Source organism: Pseudophryne corroboree, chromosome 10, assembly GCF_028390025.1.
Source record: "Pseudophryne corroboree isolate aPseCor3 chromosome 10, aPseCor3.hap2, whole genome shotgun sequence".
Lineage (NCBI taxonomy): Eukaryota > Metazoa > Chordata > Amphibia > Anura > Myobatrachidae > Pseudophryne > Pseudophryne corroboree.
This window is the reverse complement of record NC_086453.1, coordinates 150,281,356-150,295,997: the sequence shown is the minus strand read 5'-3', so window position 1 is coordinate 150,295,997 and position 14,642 is coordinate 150,281,356. Positions and strand designations below refer to the sequence as shown.

Sequence of the window (14,642 nt, the reverse complement as noted above, 5' to 3'; positions counted from 1 at the left end):
TCGAATTTCGGGTCATTTTCGACCAAAAAAAAAAATCGCCTATGCAATTCAGTGCTTTCCGACCAAAAAACGGACTTTCAAAATTCGACTTTTTGAAATTCGAATTTTTGCAAATTCGACTTTTCTGCAATGATACAAGTGCTGCAATTCGACCAAAGCATATTCAATTCAAGTTTGGAAATTCGACAGCAGTGCTTTTAGACAGCAAATTCGTCATTTTCAATCCGCCACACTTTGGAGGGTGAAAACAAATAAAAAATTTTTAAACATGTTTTTTTTGGTGTTTTTTTTTGGGGAATAGCAGATCTATTTATATTAGAAGGGATTAGGTACTTTTTTTTTTTTTTTGGAGGCACAAATGTTATTTATATATTTTTTAAAATATTATTTTTTTTTTATATTTTTTTTTATGCTGGAACGGTGAAATCATAAAAAAAATGGCGTGGGGTCCCCCCTCCAAAGCATAACCAGCCTCGGGCTCTTCGAGCTGGTCCTGGTTCTAAAAATGCGGGGGAAAAATTGACAGGGGATCCCCCGTATTTTTAAAACCAGCACCGGGCTCTGCGCCTAGTGCTGGTGCCAAAAATACGGGGGACAAAAAGAGTAGGGGTCCCCCGTATTTTTAACACCAGCATCGGGCTCCACTAGCTGGACAGATAATGCCACAGCCGGGGGTCACTTTTATGCCGTGCCCTGCGGCCGTGGCATTAAATATCCAACTAGTCACCCCTGGCCGGGGTACCCTGGGGGAGTGGGGACCCCTTCAATCAAGGGGTCCCCCCCCCCCAGCCACCCAAGGGCCAGGGGTGAAGCCCGAGGCTGTCCCCCCCCATCCAATGGGCTGCGGATGGGGGGGCTGAAAGCCTTTTGTGATAATAAAAAGAATATTGTTTTTTCCAGTAGTACTACAAGTCCCAGCAAGCCTCCCCCGCAAGCTGGTACTTGGAGAACCACAAGTACCAGCATGCGGGAGAAAAACGGGCCCGCTTGTACCTGTAGTACTACTGGGAAAAAAATACCCAAATAAAAACAGGACACACACACCGTCGACAGTAAAACTTTATTTCATACGTCGACACACACATACTTACCTATGTTCACACGCCGACATCGGTCCTCTTCTCCATGTAGAATCCACGGATACCTGAAAAGAAAAGTTCAATATACTCACCTCAGCCATGGTCCAGAGATAAATCCACGTACTTGGCAAAAAAACAAAGCGAACACCCGCTCCATGCCGGACTGAAAGGGGTCCCATGCTGACACATGGGACACCTTTCCACGAATGAGACCTGTCAGTGACAGCTGTCACAGAAAGGTCTTTAAGCCAATCAGGAAGCGCAACTTCGTTGCGCTCACCTGATTGGCTGTGCGCTGTCTGTACTGTGACAGCACATCGCAAAGCCGCTCCATTACTTTCAATGGTGGGAACTTAGCGGCTAGCGGTAAGGTCACCCGCCGGTCAGCCACGGCCGCAGGGCACGGCATAAAAGTGACCCCCGGCTGTGGCATTATCTGTCCAGCTAGTGGAGCCCGATGCTGGTGTTAAAAATACGGGGGACCCCTGCTCTTTTTGTCCCCCGTATTTTTGGCACCAGCACCAGGCGCAGAGCCCGGTGCTGGTTTTAAAAATACGGGGGATCCCTGGCCAATTTTTCCCCTGCATTTTTAGAACCAGGACCAGCTCGATGAGCCCGAGGCTGGTTATGCTTTGGAGGGGGGACCCCACGCCATTTTTTTTCCGGGTTTTTCACGATTTTTACAGTTTTTTAAAATCGCGGCAAAATCCGCCAAATCGGCCGATTTTCGCCCGCGACTCTGGCGAATCCGTTTTTCATTGAATATGGTGAATTCCGGAAGCCACCTTCCGGGATTCACCTGTCGAATTGAGTCGAATTAAAAAACGGCGAAAATTGCCGCGAATTCGACCGCAATTGCATATACCCCATAGATGTTTAATAACAAAAAATGAGAATATATTAGTACATTATGTATTGATTAGTCTTAATCTTTATCAAAATGCAGAAATATCGTAATTCTGTGGGCAGGGAAAGATTCATAGTATGGTATTCAGTTCTAGCGCTTCGTTCAGGCCTTCAGGATGTAAAGAGTTTAGTTGAAAAGTCCAGTATATCTCCTGTTTACAGAGATTTCCAAATCTGTCTCCTCCTCTTTTAGTGATGGGAATATGTTCAAGACCAATGATTTTTAAACTTTCCGGGTTCCCCTGATGGTATTTGGTAAAATGTCTTGGAATACTATGGTTAGTTATTTTATTAAGGATATTTCTCCTATGTTCTGTAAAGCGGGTTTTTAGTGGCCTTGTGGTCCGACCCACATATAGTAAGTTACAGCCACAGATTAGAACATATACTACCCAGCTTGTGTCACATGTCACAAAGCTGGTAATGCTGATATCTCTATCAGTGATGGTTTTAGGTAATTTAGTAGTTTTATTTAGTGCATGTTTACAAGTAATGCATTTATTTTTACTGCACTTATAAAATCCTGTTTGTTTTGGGAACCAAGAACTATTGGACGCTAGTTGTGCATTAGAGGAAGGTTTTTTTTATATAGCTAGGGGCCAAATATGAACCCAAAGATCGGTTTCTCCTGAATATGAACCGAGGCTTGGGTGGTAAAAGGTCCTTCAGGGTGGTATCGTATCTAAGAATGTTAAAGTTATTATTAATAATTTGTTTAATTTCGTTAGAGCAACTATTAAATGTTGAAATGAAGGACAGTTCATAGTGTTGAGATTTCTGTTTGGGCTTGGATTTTGTTTGCAGGAGTTGGTTCCTGTCCATTTTGTTTACTTCCTCTAAAGCTCTACATAGTAGATCTTTTGGATAGCCTCTATTTTCAAAGGTTATCAGCATGTCAGAAGCTTGTTTATGGAAGACAGAGTCAGACGAACAATTTCTCCTTATGCGCATAAGTTGGCCTTTTGGAATATTCAACTTCCATGGAATATAATGAGCGCTTTCGTAATGTAGGTACGCATTGCTTCCTACTTCTTTAATGTGGTTGGAGGTTTGAATATGTCCTTCTGTAATATTAAGGGTCACATCCAAGAAGGAAATATGTGTGGGATGATAGGAGTGAGTGAAGGTTAAATTGAAATCATTAGTGTTGAGAAAAGTGACAAAATTAAGTGCTGACTGTGCATCCCCATCCCAAACAAAAAATAGATCGTCTATGTAACGGCCATAGAAGACCAGGCGCGCGCCCTGGTCGTTCCCCCACACAAGGCGGTCTTCGACCGCTCCCATGTAGAGGTTAGCGTATCCGGGCGCGAACCTGGTTCCCATGGCCGTTCCCATGACTTGGAGAAAAAAAGTGTCCGAAAAAAGAAAATAATTGTGCTGGAGAATGAAAAGAATGGAGTCTGTGATAAATTGTCTATGTCTCTCTGTGAGGTCTCCATCCTGATCTAATTTTTCTTTTATTATTTGGACGCCCAGAGTGTGTGGGATGTTGGAATACAGACTCTGGACATCCAAAGTGAGGAAAGCGTATGTTGGTTTCCACTGAATTTTTTGGATTAATTGAAGGAAGTGTGTAGTATCTCGTATATGGGACCTCAACAGAGAGACCCGGGGTTGGAGAAAACTGTCGACATATGCGGACAAATTGGAGGTGAGAGAATTGATACCAGAAATGATGGGGCGACCCGGGGGTGAAGTGAGGGACTTGTGAATTTTTGGTAGGTGATAGTAAATGGGAATAGTGGGGAAAGGGGGAAAAAGAAATTTATATTCCTCCTTGGATATGACCCCTTCTTCCAATGCTTCGTGAAGTAAATTTTCTAAATCTGAGGAAAATAAAGCAGATGGATCTTTGGGTAATTTTTTATAGAAGTTCTCATTTTCTAATTGTCTGGTGGCCTCTTTTATATAATCTCCTCTATCCTGAATAACAAGTCCACCGCCTTTATCGGCCTCTTTGATAACTATTGAAGTGTCTTTCATTAGTCTAGTTAAGGCTTTCTTCTCCTGTTGCCTAAGATTACTTTTTATCCGACTATTGTTTCTGGTGTTTTGTGTGCACATCGTTCTAAAATTATCCAGTGTAGTCCTGTAGAAGCATTCTATGTTACTGCTTTTTGATGCGATAGGAAAAAAAATCTGATTTTACTTTAAAATGATCTCTATTGACATCAAAGATTTTTTGATCAGGGGTAGTGGATAAGGTATCTTTTTGATTTTCTTGATGTAATTCATCAAGGATACGGAGTATTGGGTCATCTGTCTCATCTAAAAGAATTGGAGACAGATTTGGTTCAATTTTCTCCAGATTTTTTTGCGCAAAAAATCTCTTTCGACACAAGGTTCGAATGAACCTATTTAAATCTACAAACAGATTAAAGATATTAGGTTCTGCTGTCGGAGAGAATTTAAGACCCTTTTGTAGCAGGGAGATTTCATCTTTATTTAATATCCTACTGGACAAATTAAAAATACCTGTGGGATTCAAGTTTTTTGTTTTATTAAGTTGAACCCTTAATTTCTTACGTTTCTCTTTTTTCCTACCCCTTCTCCCTCTTGGCTTATACTTCGACCTCTTTTTGTAGTTTGTTCCAGAGGGGATCGATTGTCCCACCTTGATTTGTGGTGGTCCTGTTCTAAAAAAGAGGGAGAAGCAGTGGAGTCTTTAGATTGGTATGGTCTCTGATCGGTAGTTGAATTATTTTTAGGTCTGGCCCCTAGATGACGTTCGTCCGGTCTTTCACCATTTGGACGGGAATAATATCTTGGACCCGTGTTTTGTTGCCTGCGTTCCTTAGATCTGAATTGATCAGAAGGGTCGCGTTGTTTAAATGAGGGACGTCTAGGAGGGGCATTCCTATTGAATTTTGACCCAGTGTGGTTAAATTAACCTTCTTGGGATTGATAACCATTAGGTTTATCATATTTTTTCTTATAGGATCTAACCTCGCCCTTGTCATAATCTTCTAGATCTCTTTTAAATTTTTTACACTTAGTGTCCGTGATGGTTTGTTCATATTTAAGAAGTTTTTCAGTCAGTGTTCTATCATGTTCCTTGAATTCCTGTGTCGCATTGTGTGGTTCTAATTTCTTTTTTAGGGATTCTATTTCATTTATGGCTGTTTTAACATTTTCATTACGGAATTGAATAATCAGTTCCATTAGAACTAGTGAGCATTTGTCTAATGTATTCTCCCACTTAGCCTGAAAATCCCTATTATCTCCAAAAATGGATGGTTTAAAAATACGTAATCCGCGTGGGATCATTTTAGCATCTATATATTTTTGTAAGTTAGTGCTATCTAACCAGTTTCTCATTTCCAGCTTCAAAAGATCTTCCAATCTGAGGAAATCACCTCTAAGGGATTTGACCTCAGGCTGGTGATCCATAACCTGTTCCATATCCCATTTTTGGATATATTTTTGTCTCCTATGATCTCTGTTGTCAAAGTTGGAAAAACAGCTCATCACTGCAGCCCAGGAGGACTATGTGTTACTGGAGAAAATATATAACAAGTATATATATGGGCGCTGTGATGAGTGTGTTTTCCCTAGCAGCTGAATAGATAAGGGGTAGTCAAACCCTTGAGAAAACAAGAAGAGAAGAAAATATACAGCGCTACTTGACACAGTATAATCTAAAAATATATGTATTTAATGTAAAAGGTTGTAAATATAATTACTTTTATACAATTAAAAATCTACACTCTAAGGAGTAGTATGTCTCAATAATGACTTCAGGTGGACTTAAAAAGACCTGTGTGGACACATGCTGACCAGCACTACCATTACGCCATCACTTGCAGTCAGGACCTCTGCTTCCATCTTTACCTCCGTGAACCAGGACCCCTACCGGCATTGCCATTGCCTACGACATCTATAGGAGGATCCACTTTATGGAACACGGAGTTCCAAGTGAACTGTGAACCAGGACCCCAACAATATTGCCGTTGCCATACGGACTTACATTCCACGGGATCCTTTTTAAACGGAACACAGACTTGGTAATCACATCCAATTGGATGAACTAATTTACATCTGGTCCATCATTATGACTGTGTTTGTGCTGGTTTTATCATACTAATGAGTGCCTAGTTTACTTAATGTCAGTATTAATAGATCCTTAAGTCCACCTGAAGTCATTATTGAGACATACTACACCTTAGAGTGTAGATTTTTAATTGTATAAAAGTAATTATATTTACAACCTTTTACATTAAATACATATATTTTTAGATTATACTGTGTCAAGTAGCGCTGTATATTTTTTTCTCTTCTTGTTTTCTCAAGGGTTTGACTACCCCTTATCTATTCAGCTGCTAGGGAAAACACACTCATCACAGCGCCCATATATATACTTGTTATATATTTTCTCCAGTAACACGTGGGAATGAATCGCATGCGCTATCTGGAAACCAGCTCTCAGTCATCACGGGGAAAACCTTGTGGAGAGAAGTGAGGCTGGTCTGGCTATGGGGGTCTTTATATACACAACATACTGTACAATACAATGGGCCCTACAATCTCATTGTTCATTGGACACAGGAATGTCTCTCTGCACTATGACAAAAGGTCATAGGTGGATTTGAACAGGTGGGCTGTGACTATTTCAAACTGCTCAGATGGGAGGTATCCTCAGGATTCCCGCCGCATGGATAATGAACCGCAAATACAGTAAATGTCCATAAACTACTCATAGACATAACTATACACAGGAGCGATTAATCTCTACCTAACCAGCAACGGATTGTTTCTAATAAAATACTCTTCAGTTAGGTACCAGACACCACTGTTCAACCTTTGTCAGACCCTTTGCATCGTGAAAAGAGGAATTCCCAGGTCCCTGAACCATTTACACTAAACATACTTGCAGACATTATTAAGGGGATTAATATCTACAAAACACATTATATTGGTTAAATATGTAGCGATCGAGTCACCCGCCAGACGCACACAAACTCTACCGTAAATGCACATCCCCACGCGCAGGCGACGTGGGAGCGTCCCTTACGCAACCTGAGGGGATGCGTACGCACGGGGGAGTGGGTGCACGAGCAGCGGGCATGTGCATGGGGTTAGTATATGGCAATGTGTAGCAGGATATTTTTCGACTTTGACACGTATAATAATAACAACAACAACAACAACAACAACAACAACAACAACAACAAGTCCCTTACAGTGTTACAGTGTTGTGCTGTATCAGACCAGTGGTAGTGTCCTGGCCATCAGTCATTCCAGTGACCAGGCAGTCACAGTGGTATACGCTGCTGCTATATGTCCACTGCTGCCGTATTATAATAATAATAACAAGTCCCTTACAGTGTTGCTGTGTTGTCCTGCATCAGACCAGTGGCCTGGGCATCAGTCAGTCCAGTGACCATTCACAGTGGTGGTGTCATCTGCTGCCATATGCCCAGTGCTGCTGTATAATTATCTGTGTTGTCCTGCATCAGACCAGTGCTAGTGTCCTGTGCATCAGTCAGTCCAGTGACCATTCACAGTGGTGGTATCCTCTGCTGCCATATGTCCAGTGCTGCTGTATAATAAGTCCCTTACAGTGTTGCTGTATTGTGCTGCATCAGACCAGTGGTAGTGTCCTGGCCATTAGTCATTCCAGTCACCAGGCAGTCACAGTGGTATACGCTGCTGCTATATGTCCACTGCTACTGTATTATAATAATAATAACAACAACAACAACAACAAGTCCCTCACAGTGTTGCTGTGTTGTGCTGCATCAGACCAGTGGTAGTGTCCTGGCCATCAGCCATCAGTCATTCCTGTGCTGCAGATTGTGTTATATAACTCCAGAAAAATAATGGAGAACAAAAATTTGGAGGATAAAATAGGGAAAGATCAAGAACCACTTCCTCCTGCTGAAGCTGCTGCCACTAGCCACATAGACGATGAAATGCCATCAATGTCGTCTGCCAAGGCCGATGCCCAATGTGATAGTAGATGGGCATGTAAAATCCAAAAAGCCAAAGTTCAGCAAAAAGACCCAAAAAAAGAAATTTAAATGGTCTGAGGAGAAATGTAAACTTGCCAATATGCCATTTACGACACGGAGTGGCAAGGAACGGCTGAGGCCCTGGCCTATATTCATGACTAATGGTTCAGCTTCACATGACGATGGAAGCCCTCATAACTGAGGCCTTGACACTTATGTTGGTGTTAGATGTGCATCCGGTATCCGCCATTAGTGCAGTGGGCTTTAGACAATTGATGGAGGTATTGTGTCCCCGGTTCAAATCCCATCTAGATTCTACTTCACTTGGCAGGCGATAGCGAGATTTTGCCATTTAATTCCAGTGATTTGGACGTATAATTTTTAATTACAGTGATCTTGCCAATTAATTCCAGTGATTTGGACGTATAATTTTTAATTACAGTGATCTTGCCAATTAATTCCAGTGATTTGGACATATAATTACAGTGATTTTGCCAATTAATTCCAGTGATTTGAACGTATAATTATTACTTACAGTGATTTTGCCAATTAATTCCAGTGATTTGGACGTATAATTACAGTAATCTTGCCAATTAATTCCAGTGATTTTGCCAATTAATTCCAGTGATTTGGACGTATAAATCCAGTGATTTGGACATATAAATCCAGTTGGAATTGTTTGTGTTGCTTGGCTTAGTCATACAGCTACCTCATTGCACCTCTTCGACATCTTTGCATGAGGTGGTTTGGGGCCTAGTTTTTGAAATGTGCCATCCTGTCTTACACTGCCGTATGAGTCCAGGGGTACTGCTGTATTAGTCCTGGGGCACTGCCATAGAAGTCCACCAATTGCAGAATTTTTAAAAAGTGACTGGAGCATGCTGGAGATGCTGTCAGTGGACTGAACAATTGAGGCCCACTCTCAACATTCTGCCAATGCGTGACACTACTAGATGGGCCAGGTGGTTGTGTTGCTTAGCTTAGTCATACAGCAACCTCTGTGCACCTTTTTTCTTCCTTGCATCATGTGCTGTTAGGGGCCTTTTTTTTATATCTGCCCTCCTGTCTGCCACTGCAGTGCCACGCCTAGATGGGCCAATTGTTTGTGTCGCTTGGCTTAGTCATACAACTACCTCATTGCAATTGTTTTTCTTCTTTACATGATGTGCTGTTTGGGGCCTTTTTTTTTTTTTGCTTCTGCCCTCCTGTCTGACAATGCAGTGCCACTCCTAGATGGGCAGGTGTTTGTGGTGTCCACTTGTGTCGCTTAGCTTAGTCATCCAGCAACCTCGGTGCAACCTTTTGGCCTAAAAACAATTTTGTGAGGTGTGAGGTGTTCAGAATAGACTGGAAATGAGTGGAAATTATTGTTATTGAGGTTAATAATACCGTAGGAGCAAAATTACCCCCAAATTCTGTGATTTTAGCTGTTTTTATGTTTTTTTCAAAAATCATCCAGATCCAAAACCAAAACACGAAAGGGTGGTTTTGGCAAAACCAAGCCAAAACCAAAACACGAAAGTGGAATTAGAACCAAAACACAAAACACGAAAATTGCCAGCAGCACATCTCTAGTACTTACTGACTGGAGATCACATCTTACAAAATATACCCTAATTTCTGTCTGTGTGTGTTTAGCTAAGTGTCTGGTATCGAATTTAGAGCTCCAGTAGGGCAGTGACTGATAAGAATGATTCAATATTCTCTGGAAAGTGCAAAGTTATATGATGGCACTATCCAAATAAATGATAATAGAAATAATGCTATCTTTTTGGATATACACAATATGATTAAGTGAGAGCCTCCTCCATGAGACACTCTATCAATGGAGGTTCATCGTTTCTTTTCTTTTCTTTTTTTCAGCTCTCCTCATTCTGTGGATAGACCTGGCCAGTGGAATTATTGATATTCAGCAGATCCCTCAATATGCAGTTACCCAGAGATCTATCACACTCAGTATTACTGGAATTACTGGTAGAATTGTATATTTTTACTGGTTTAAAGGACCAGATACAAGCTCCCAGTACCATATCCTCACATATATTCCCACTGATAGTTCCCCATTACTTACTGGACCTCAGTTTATGTCTCGCATTAGCACTTTCCCTAATGGTTCATTACTGATCTCAGATCTCATTATTATGGATCAAGGTAATTACATAGTGAAGGTACAGACAGAGAAATCTGCAGAGCAAGCTTTCATACACCTGGCTGTCTATGGTAAGTGTCACTGTGATTTTTGCGAATTGCCTGGACAATGGAATTTTCTATAATACACATTTCATATGGTTAACTAACAGTGTCAACTGAGGCAAAGCATTAGCTGGTGTGTCTAATGCAGACATGTTGGTCATGTAAACTAATTTCTTATCAAAAGCATGTAACCCTACTTCAGTGTGCAGTGTGGTACAAGTTGCGTATGTGGTGATACACGTCCTGTTCAATTAGACTCAAGGCCGTCTTTTCGTATGGGCTCAATGGGCATTTGACCAAGGGCCCCAGTGGTGTAAGGGCCCTAGGCTGATATCTGAGGGTCCCCTCTTTTGAGGGGTACCAGATTTTGAAAATCAACCTTGGGGAACCGGAGATATCTGACTTTAAAACAGTTGTCCCCATCCAAGCCTGTTAATTGCTCTTCCCAGACAGATATCTCAGGTTCTGGCTGACATAGAGTTGTTCTGAGGGTAGACTACAAAAGCTGGGACTCTCACCTTTCAGTGGACACTGGCAGCTTGTCTCTACTATGCTCAGAACCAGAGATATCAGCCTTTAAGCAGTTGGCCCCTGCTCCAGATCCACACGCCTGGTATGCAGTTTTATATTTTCATTGGTGGATTGCTCTGGCTCCTGAACTCTGATCCCCACATCCCCAGTACCTCCTGAAAGGGGGTACTCAATAGCTTTTTTTATCCAATTCAAAGCTAAGAAATCTATTTCGAGGAACTTGAGATATCTGCAGCCAAGCAAGCTGCACTCCCACCAGAAAATGATAAATATCATTCACCCCTCCCTACGTATTAAACACTCCCTACCACCCTGGAAGTCATGTACCAGGGCTCCTTCATTCAGCCCAATGCCCCCTTCTACAGTTTAGTGTTCTCCCTCCCGTCCCATCTGTGCAGTAAAGAAGTAATTAGCAGAAATTACTGCTCCAGGTCCTACATGCTGAGTGGAAAATAGAACACCCCCTACCACTCACGGGAAAATCCAAGCTGCCGCTGAAAGCACCCCCCACCCCTTTTGCTGGAGGATGAGTAGGGGGCCCAATGCAATGCTGTGCCCAGGGGCCTAAACTGCTGTTAAGATGGCCCGGATTAGACTAGCACTCCAGAGCGTGGTCCACACATGAGAAGGGGGTCCTTGCACAAGTAGGCTTTAAAACCGTATGTTATGAAAACAATAAAACATAGGTCTTAGTAAGTTTTATCTGATTTGGCACTTCCATAATCCGGTGGGCAGTGCCTCTCCTGGCCTGCTACAGCTTCCCTGATCATTTTTTGTTTAAGTTTCACAACTGCATGGTTGCGGCCATATTGTTTTCAGTCATGTTATTAATCCATCAGGTCAGATCCTGTATGCTGCGCTCATTTGATTCCTGCCTCCAATAGCAACCAATTGTGCACTATTTAAACCTGCACCTGAGACTGAGACATTGGGGATAATTCAGACCTGATCTCTGGGCAGCGATTTTTGCAGCCCTGTGATCGGATAGTCGCCACCTACAGAGGGAGTGTATTTTAGCTCTGCAAGTGTGCAAACACATATGTAGCAGAGCGGCACAAACTGATTTTGTGCAGTCTCTACGCATCCCAGGACTTATTTAGCCGCTGCGATCACTTCAGCCTGGCCGGGACCGAATTTGACGTCAGACACCCTCCCTTCCAACGCTTGGACACATTTGCGTTTTTCCAGACACTCCTTGAAAACGGTCAGTTGCCACCCACAAATGCCCTCTTCATTTCAATCTCCTTGCGATCTGGCTAGCGATCCCCGTTGCTGTGGTCCATCGTGCCTGCGCATTGTGGTGCATACGCATGCACAGTTCAGATCTGATTGCAGGCTGTGAGAAAACGCAGCCTGACGATCAGGTCTGAATCGGCCCCATTATCAGAACTACTCACTTCATAGTGTACTGCTCTCTGACCCTCGTCTTCCTGTGTGGTGGCCAGTATATTCTTTAGTGCTCCACTTATCTGCCTGTGCCCAGCACCCCAGTATTTGCCTGTGCCAGTACTCCAGTTATCTGCCTGTGCCCAAAAGCACTCCTGTTATCTGCCTGACTCCAGCACTTCTGTCACCTGCCTGTTCTCAGTGCTCTGGTATAGTCTGTAGTTCTTACCACTGCAGCCTGCTCAATACTGTCTAGCCAAGTTACCTAATTAGCCTCTATAAATCTCTAAGAAACTTACTAGCTTGTAATCTTGTCTGCTCATTGCAGTTTTCCACAGGTTGTAATTACTCTACACAATTACTGCCTTTCCTCTAAGCAAGTATACTTTGGACTATTCTCCACCTTCTGAGATGGACTGTAATTCACTGAACCATCAGTGGTACCATCAATGGTAGTGGTTCGTCCTGTTGGTTCCACTGATTGGTAGTTGAGGCCTGTGCTGAGCTTCCAGTGGTAGGCCAGCCCCTGGGTGCTAGGGTGTGGGTTCTGGGTTCTAGGGGGGTCATTCAGACCTGATCGCACGCTAGGATTTTTCGCTGCACTGCGATCAGGTCAGAACTGCACATGCGCATGCACCGCAATGCGCAGGGGCGTCACGCAGGTACAAAGCGGATCGTTGCTGTGCATGGATTGTACAAAGAATCCATTCGCACAGCCGATCGCAAGGAGATTGACAGGAAGAAGGCATTTTTGTGGGTGGCAACTGACCATTATCTGGGAGTGTTTGGAAAAAATTGATTTAGCACAGCTACGATCAAGTCGGAATCACCCCCCAATGTACAGAGGGCCTAATTCAGCATGAGTTAAAGTTTTGCAAGAAATCGCATCTTAAGGGTTGCCCCCTGCCTTCGCAGCCTGGCTGCGAAGGCAATCGCCGGGCTGCCATATTTTGGGTCTCAGCGGCTGTGTGTGATGTCACAAAGCTACCGCGGCCCACCCAGCAAATGGTCCGCCCCGTCCTCGCCCATACTTAGACTTGCGATTGCAGCTTAAGTCCTCTCACATCTGCGCAGTGGAATGCACGCATGCGCATAAGTGGTGAACTTGCTAAATAGCAATTTCCACACTTCTATGACCACTGCTGAATTAGGCCCAGAATGCCTAACACAGTCTGTCTTGATCCCTAGCAATATACAGAGGGTCACACATATATCTGCCTCTCTTTGCTCCACTTATTCTTCACATGGGACAGTAGCAAACTCCTAAAATTCAGCTCTGACAATCTTGGCAGCATACGTTCAGCTGCTCCCCACCTCTTTCCTACAGGGATGGCTCCTATAGCCACACTGCTCCAAAAGTGACTCTCTGATAATGACTGCTGGGGGATTTTATACATTAAGGACTCCTCTTTCCCTTTGACAGTAAATCTCTATATAATTGGGTACTCCTCTTCCCCTACAGCATTACCTCTGTAGCGCTTACACTCGTCAGTGCTGCATGATTGTGATCATAATTGGCTGCTTATACTGCAGGATTTTGGCTTGAGGGAGCATGATTGGCTCCTGATTGGCTGCCGGATGCAAGCTCCAATTGGCTCGCGAGCCGGTGCCACATTACTTTCACATTATTATACCAGCCACACTGAGTCTGACTGCAGCACGTACCCTGCCTGCACCCATCTGCGCCTATTGCCAGCTGGAGTAGTAAGGCAGACAGAGCTACCTCTCACCGTGTGACCAGAAGCACAGTCAGCAGCCTTTTAGAAATATAGCACCATCCATCCTGCTGCCAGTGAGATTCTGCCAGGCAGTGTGACACGCTGGCAGTGCAGTCTCTGGTTTCGATGTCTGGCTGTTTACTAGGGAGTAAATTAAAGATTTGTATTTCACCCGTGTTTGGCCAAAATCAAACGTGTGTGCTTTATTTAAAACTAAAACACGGGAATTTACTATGTTCCCATGTTGTAGTTAATTGTGTTTTCTGATGGTGTATGTGCTCATGTTTGGCTGCTGTGTTTGCTGCAGCAAAACACTTTCACACATGAAGTCTCCTCAGATCAGTGAGATCTGTGCAGGCTTCTCTTGAGTAAATGTGTAAAAATAGAAAAAAATGCCCTGCCAAGTTGATAACAATTCAGGTGTAAAAAATGAATTAATACTGTCTTGTATGGGTGGAACTACAGGTCCCAGGAAGCCTCCCCCGCATGCTGGTTCTTGGAGAACCATAAGTCCAACATGTGGGGCATTAAGGGGCCCACTTGTACCTATAGTCTCCCTGTAAAAGAAATATTAAAATAAAGACAGTACACACACACCATAGAAAGTAAAACTTTATTAACCCCTCTTGCACACTCACACTTAGGGTACATACATACTCACACTCCTACCTCCATCCCCTGTAGCCCTTCGGTTCGCTTGTCCAGTAGATTCCAGCGTAACTTGTTAAAAGAATAAATACATATTCCAGTGGACCAGTCCTCTTCAGTCCAGTAGGCATCCAGGGGTTAAAATAAAAAAAAAAACTATATGCGTACCACACGGAATTAGGAGATCTATGTGTGACCACATAGATCTCCTTTCCCGAATGCTGGTC

At 43.2% G+C, this 14,642-nt stretch overlaps 1 protein-coding gene across 1 annotated transcript in view; it reads left to right on the top strand.

Annotated features, from left to right (window-relative positions):
* Positions 1-14,642, top strand: part of LOC134965103 (carcinoembryonic antigen-related cell adhesion molecule 1-like) — a 168,377-nt gene that overhangs the window by 39,574 nt on the left and 114,161 nt on the right. Inside the window, exon 2 of the mRNA XM_063941651.1 lies at positions 9,803-10,159. Within this exon, the coding sequence (XP_063797721.1) occupies positions 9,803-10,159 (357 nt within the window). The remainder of the gene's footprint in view (positions 1-9,802; positions 10,160-14,642) is intronic.